Consider the following 7,487-nt stretch of genomic DNA (forward strand, 5'->3'; position numbering starts at 1 on the left):
ACACTTTAGAAACAAGCCTAAAACAAATATAATAATAATAATCAGACATGGCAACACTGCTCCCTTTCCCTGATTTCTGAATCCAAGTACCCCCTGTACCTGACTACAATATTTTGCTTATAAATGTGTAAGACTCGGGAAAACCATATATGCTATGAATGAATGGCAACCCACATTTTGAAGTGAAAAGAGTTGCAATTAGTGCTTCCTGAACAGATTTATTTTAAACTGGCCATAATAGTTCAGTAGAAATTAGTTTGATGTCAATACAGTATGTTCAAATATACAAATAGGACCTACATATTGCTTTCTATTCAATAACAGTGAGAGTCAAGTTTTTAATTTGGTTTAACATTGATTGATTGATTGAATACTTTATTAGTCAGAAATGTAAACAGTACGTGGTACAGTAAGAGATTAAGGCTATAAGGACAACACAAAAAAAGTCCTGGGGAATTGTTTCCATTGTGGTCCTAACATTTTACAGATCAGCAGGTTCACACAAAGTTTGTTTTATCATTTAACAGTAAAATGTATTTTTCCATTCTACCCCCTGTAGTACCTTCACATACCACTAGCGGTACACGTATGTACCCCCATTTGAGAAACACTGAGTTCATACCCCTAACCCCTTTCACTGAAGTAACAACCTAGGTCCAAGATTGGAGGCGTGCTATTATGGTACTTGGATGTGAACAAACCTCTGTTCTTTGCGAGCAAGTAAAGCATCTTGAGAACCAGCGGTATATGTCTGTCACAAGGAGCACATGTGCAAAAAGTGCTGTGGGCCCCCCATCGATCATTTTTGGGGGGCCTTGTACGGCCCAGTTAGAATTACTGAGGGGGTTACAACCTCTGCATCCCACCCCCACCCCCGGAGATTCTGTGCACTAGCATGCTTTGCGCTTAATTTCCCATCTTTCCTGTTTCATCAATAGGCCAAAATGACTTTCTACTGTAGAAGATATGACTGGCTATTTGGGACAAAGATTTAAGTCCATATGATATGATCAAAGTTAAGGTTGAAAACGTGGACATCATAATCAGTGTTTTCATGTATAATGACTATGAGTATGTTATCAATAGCAAAGCCAGGGAGGCCCGGACCGAGAATGATGCACCCTCCCCCAAATGCACATGATTTATGTGTGTTTTCTTTAAATACAATGCTGCAATGTTACAAAATATTGTAGAGGCTTATCAGGTCTGATAAACGAAATCTGAGAAAAGCTTGGCTCAAGATCTGTCCCTACAGCTGATAAAAATTCCAAATTGGTCAAATACTTTAATTCTAAATCTTGGAAATTCACCAAAAGCCACTCAGACTGCACAGTTGCACATACATTTCTTTATTTTTGTATGAATAAAATATTATGTCTACGAAAAGAAAAAAAACAATATACATTATTACAACACTATCATTGCACTTTATATACATGATAAAAAAAAACACTTGACACTGACCTATGCAGTGTATAACTTATGATACATGGAAAAATTGTATAACTTAAGTACTTATTCTGACCTCTACATCCGAGATGAAACATTCTTGGTACAAGTTGTACATAACGTGTTTTGGTCAGCAACTACTGTAACTGTCATACATAGTAGCTTAAATAGTTGCATATAAGTTTGAGGTATTTCTGGCACAAATACATGAATGTTAGTTACATAACTTTTTTTTTCTTTTTTCTTTTCTATTTACAGAGCAGCAATAAAGGGAGTTACAGACCCTCAGGGCCAAGATGGCAACAGAGGTATCATGTTTCTGTTACTACATCCAGGAGAGTTGAATATGGAACCTGGGTAAGAGACAGAAAACAGAAATAATTAATTACTGCGAAAGACACATTTTGTAGTAGTGTCTTGGACTGGGATTTAAGCATTTCCAATTGAGTGTCCCTCAGAGCAGAATGAATCAAACTGTCAAGCAGACCTAGTCAGTGTACTGTATGTAGTTTGTCGACCACCATTCCCTTTATTCGCATCTCTAAGGATAAAGATATCCCAATGAATTAGCTGAATAAAGGCAGAACCAAGGGAACACACCTTGCTCTGACTTCATCTCATCTCCTGATGAAGGCTACTGGCAGTTCCCTGTTGGGAACCAACAGTCCAGAATGGATCACGTCAACTGGTTCATTGTCTGTTGCCACAATCTCATAGTCTCTGACCAGCTGTCACAGGAAGAGATCAGAAGAGAAACCAATTAGGGCAATTAGGTAGTTGATAAAAATGCCAATTGGTGGGGGAATGCCCTCATAATTTACAAGTATTATATGTTATATAATTTTCTTATATAAATCACATCTATTAGTAATCCATACAACTTAATGTATGCTATCCATTTTAACACATCCTCTAGGTTCTGTAAAATCTCAACCAACCAACGTATCGTTTTATTTAGGCTGACATAGTTTTTCTTTGCCTTTGAGAGGGAGCTCCCAAGGCAAAAGGCATTGGGAAGTGTTTGTCATATTTTCACATGTACTCCTCACTACAGAACGATAGGATTCAGATTAACCCACTTAAACTATGCCCTTGGAGTCTGGTCTTACCCAAGCCATCGCCAACTGCAGCTGTAGCTCTGCCAATCTTCGGCCAATGCACATCCTCTTCCCTATGCCAAAGGGCACAAAGGCAAAGGGGTTGATGGTGCTGTTCTCACGTAGCCAGCGCTCGGGTTTGAACTGCTTATTGTCATCAAAGTACTCCTCATTGGACCCCAGCGCGTGACAGTTGATCATTAGAACTGTCTGTGAATAGGAAAAATACAACTATTTATTTTTCGCCATTACAGTACTGTATGTTTTAGCAATACAAGTAGTATTAACAATGATAATAATCAAAGTAATTTGGAATAATATTATATTTGTATGGATTTGATCTGTGATTTACATGCATCCGACAAAGACCCAACCCACACCATCATCATTATCATCATCATCTTATTAAAACATATTATAGTACAATGACCAAATGGAGAAAAGCTCGATACAGAATTAGAATCACTGTAAATCTGATCCCTTCAAGCAATGAACTGCTTAGCCAGTGTTATAAGAGTTTCCCCATTTCAGACTTTGTACAGATCAGTACAGTATAAGAGTTTTTGCTTCACTTCAGTCAAATGTCATTTGATATGAGAAGGTAATCTGCTCTTGTCATACTGTATGTAGGGAGCGAAGAGTAAGCCACTTACTCCTTTGGGAATGGCGTAATCTCCCAACACAGTGTCTTTGTCCAGGGTCCGACTCGTGAATGGAACCGACGGTGATAACCTGTAAGAAATGTAATAAAAAGAAAAGAGAAAAAAAAATAAGAAAAAAAATAAATAAATAAGTGCTTGGAAATATGGTCTCACAAAAGAGAAAGTAAGACATGCATTATCTAAGCTGTTTGGTGTCAGCTAAACATACGGAAACATTTTTCAAAAGGCAGTCTGTAGCTACAGTAGATGTAATCTCCTGTCAGTCGTTATAAACATTCCCTGATGAACATGTAAAAAACACCTTGTGATTACACAAGGAAAATGGGGACTGGGATGGGTGGGTGAAAAACGGGGAGCGGTTTTCAATATGACAGGGACCACTGCTGGCTTCCACCACATCCTGTGAGACGGGTTTTGAGAGACGTTCGTGCATGTGAGGTCTACTTCTTAATTTAATCTCTGTGATACTGGTAACAGCGATGATGCAACAAACCCACCAGTGTATATCTGATTTGTGTCCTCTGACTGATTTCTCAGACATCGTCAAATAAAATGTTGTAATATTTCTATACTGAAATATCTGCAGTTTGATAAACATTTCCCTCTCCACTATTCTGTGTGGTACCTAACTGTTTGTGACAGACTTCCCCAGTGTTTTTATTATCCCCCCCCCCTAACCGTTTCCCAGTACAGCTCAACCATGTAGTCAAGGGGCCCCTGGGCATGTTTTCCCCCCAAGATTTACTGTACCTCATGGACTCCTTGAGGCAGGCCTTGAGGTAGGGCATGCTCTTGAGGTGCTCGCCACATGGATCCCGATCAGCTGGCACCACTTCTCTGATCTCTTGGAGCAGCTTCCTCTGGGCACCAGGGTTACGTGACAGGTTGAAAATAGCCCATAGCATGCTGTTGGCAGTCTAGAGAGAGAGAAAGCGAGAGAAGGAGAAAGAGAGAGAAAGAGAGAGAGAGAGAGAGAGAGAGAGAGAGAGAGAGAGAGAGAGAGAGAGGGGGGGAAAAGGAGGGAAGGAGGTGTCATTTAGTGAGGCAGCTACTAAGTGCATTCCAGAGTGGGGTCCTCCTACAGGGAGCTTAACAGTATGTTATTCAGTTAAATACACCCCACTTCATCCTCTGTATTTGAAGCACTGTAAGAACAGTTGTTTTCCATCCTGGAGTGTAGAGAGCCCCCACACCCCTCCCTTGTACAGGGAATACAGGCAAATGTTTAAATGATCTTATGTGAACTAGTTTTGAGCCTAATGTTACTAAGAGATGTGTGATCTGATAACCCTTGTCAGCTGTTTATACCACTACGATGGAATAGGCTAAAAGCAAATTGAAAACAACCTGTGCTGGTATTAATCGATCAAAGCAAATCTTAAGAACGCCTTCTGTAGGCTAACTAACGGCTGTTTCCCAGGGCAATGCTTACAAAAGTTGGAATGTTCAGGGCAGCTGTGTTACTGTTCACAGCCTGAAACTGTACATTGTTAGATGCAGATACAGAGTGACTGTGTGTGCTCACCGTCTCTACACCTCCTATCTGTAGTTCAGTGATGGCTGCGTACAGCTCCTTCTTAGACAGGCAACTGTGGTGCAGGATGTCACCGATCAGGTCATCAGGAGCTCCAGTAGCACTTCTCTTTATCTTCTTGTCTATGTAGACTTTGGCTATGAAAAAGATTGAAACCCAAATTGTTAGGCCATCATGTGCTGTATACTCTGTGAAAGGTTGACAGGGAAAGTACAGTATGTTTTGCGCACAGTGTTGTGATAAGTTTTGCGTCTTAATATTTTCTGAAACACAGTTTAATTTAATTATTACTTGAAATTCAGGACTAGGGATATCTCTTGGCTCGTGTCCAGGCTATCGTATCTGTTCCGCACATGCATTTATATTTAGTAATAACAGTCAAAAGGCACAATAAATAAGCCACTCATGCACAAATGGCATTTGCATGCCAAGCATCAAAGTGCTCACCATCACCTCACTCCAGTCGGAGGGTAGTTTGGGAGACAATCCTTTGGATACCTTGGATACAGATACCTTCGGATTGGAGGGGGCTAGTAGTGAGCGCTTTGATGCTGGAGTGGGCACCATTCCGTGGCTTGTCATGGCAGTTAACAGAGAGGACCTTTCCATGTTTGGGTGGCTTTTAAAAGTTTCCTGATTATAGAAATTATTTTAATAATGTAGTGTTTTTGTTGGAAAGTCCACAATTGCTGTATACTACAAACAAACCAACTACGTACTTGTCTACTTGTACACCAAGTACTCTTCAGCAAACAAACTATAAAATGACCTCGCTCACATGCACCACCGACTATTGGTACTTGTTAAAGCCCTCGACCACTTTTATCTCGTGAACTTGTCCACTAGAACAACATGTGCACATGTGTTTATATGGGGGTGGGGGTGGGGGTGGGGTGTTTGTGTGTGCGTGTGTGTTAGAGAAGGAGATAGATAAAGAGTGGGGTCATAAAAGTCAGTGCCAAGTAAATAGCACAACAAACGGTTGGTAAAGCCCTCTCATCTCCTCTCTGTATCCCCCCCGCCCCACCTGCTACAACAAACATTTGGCAGCGTTCTCCCCCTCAGGTCATTCAGTTTACTACAACTCAGGCTCTGCCCGGTCGCCAGGAGCATGAGTAGCCGAGGCACTCGGTTCAAATCTCTCTCTCTCCGCTCTCACTCTCAGTTGCTCTCAGTCTCTTGTTCCTCTACCACCTCTCTCGTGACCCCTCGACGACACCGGAGCACAAAAGCGGCAGTGTTAATTTAACACTGAGAGTGTAAAAATGAACCTGAAAGGGTCTCCACTCTCCAGTTGTCTTTCACTCCCTCGCTCTCTGTCTCTCTACCACCTGACTGGAAATGAGCTCAGGCTTAGTGAGTCATTTGGAGGAGCACAGTACATGTGCGGGAAGGGGGACGCGCGTGTGTCTTTGTGTGCACATATGCGTATGTGTGTGTGAGAGTGTGGTGCTTACAGTTGGTGTGTGTGTATGGGGTTCTACCTGTGCCGAAAATGCGGTCCCAGGCTGCGGTGTGGTCCTGCCATGTCTTGGTGTTCAGTCTCTTGTGGAGCTCGACTGGTGTTACCATCATCACCCCAAATGTACTCATCATCTAGAGAGAGAGAGACAGAGAGAGAGAGTGAGTGTGGGACCCCAGAAAATCTTTGATCCATTATTTTCTAAGGTCTTGCACTTGCACCCATTGGCCTGTAAGACCTTCGTAAACAATAAACATACAGTAAATCCTACTATCTCCCGGTACAGTAGAGGCTATTGGTTTGTCCCAGTAAAATCCCACTGTACTCAAAGAGTGTGGAGATAGTGGATTGCTGCATCAGTGAATGCAGTATAGCTGACCCCAGTTGAGGTGAACCTGTTGAACTATTTCAAGGCATACAAAGAAAGGCTTACTGACAGAGATCCCCTATACATTAGCGTGTGTCCTCTGTGACACTCTGTGAACATGTGTTTGCATAGAGTGAACATAAAGCATGAAAGCCAGGTGATCTGGATAAACATTGAAACGCCAGGCAGGTGTAAAAGGAGTTAAAGAAGAGATCACATGATAAGCCCTCTCATTATGACTATGTAACAGATACAATGCATTGACATTCATTAAACATTAAAGTGACAGATGGGTGCTGCTTCCAACGACAAGCATACTTACAGTTTTAACAGCTGTAATGAAGTTCATTGCTTCCTCATTAACATTTTCCTGCAGGAGTCCAAACCTCTTGTCGTAGAGAACTAAGCAAATGGCTGTAATAACAATGCGGATCAGAGATTAGAAGAATTCATGCTGAAACTTAAGGTAGCCTAATCTGCACTAAAGCCCAATTGTGTTTTCCTTCTAATAGAAAATGCAGGCTTATAATCAATTTCCAATTAAATTCATATGCTGCTGTTTATTATAGGCTACATACACTAATAATTGACATAACAGTTGTAATAATTAGCCAATGGGCCTATAGTTAGAAATAGGATATGAGGTAATATGAATCAAGAGAAAGGATTTTCGTTTTTAGTAAATTGTAAAATATAAAGCAGTTAACTTACTTTCAAACGACCACTTATTCAATTCGAAGTACAAATCTCCAATATTTCCATTGACATTCGTTTTCCCAATTCTGGCAACAAAATCAGCCAACACCTGTTGGAGACAAATGAAATCGGTTTTGAATAATTATGTAGGCTACTATATGAACAAAAAATATTAGGGCAGCATCGATTGAATAGGCCATATCTTTCACATAGCACTGAC

At 41.0% G+C, this 7,487-nt stretch overlaps 1 protein-coding gene across 1 annotated transcript in view; it reads right to left on the minus strand.

Annotated features, from left to right (window-relative positions):
• Positions 1-1,750: 1,750 nt before the first annotated feature.
• The window catches only part of cyp24a1 (cytochrome P450, family 24, subfamily A, polypeptide 1), a 7,544-nt gene continuing 1,807 nt past the window's right edge, over positions 1,751-7,487 (minus strand). The window contains exons 4-12 of the mRNA XM_080424029.1: positions 7,283-7,376; positions 6,894-6,985; positions 6,227-6,338; positions 4,734-4,879; positions 3,959-4,125; positions 3,200-3,278; positions 2,559-2,756; positions 2,050-2,177; positions 1,751-1,802 (exon numbers count right to left, since the gene is read on the minus strand). Coding sequence (XP_080280155.1) covers positions 2,067-2,177; positions 2,559-2,756; positions 3,200-3,278; positions 3,959-4,125; positions 4,734-4,879; positions 6,227-6,338; positions 6,894-6,985; positions 7,283-7,376 — 999 coding nt within the window. The 3' untranslated portion in view covers positions 1,751-1,802; positions 2,050-2,066. The remainder of the gene's footprint in view (positions 1,803-2,049; positions 2,178-2,558; positions 2,757-3,199; positions 3,279-3,958; positions 4,126-4,733; positions 4,880-6,226; positions 6,339-6,893; positions 6,986-7,282; positions 7,377-7,487) is intronic.

Source organism: Gymnoscopelus braueri, assembly GCF_963280865.1.
Source record: "Gymnoscopelus braueri genome assembly, chromosome: 3".
NCBI classification, from domain to species: Eukaryota; Metazoa; Chordata; class Actinopteri; order Myctophiformes; family Myctophidae; genus Gymnoscopelus; species Gymnoscopelus braueri.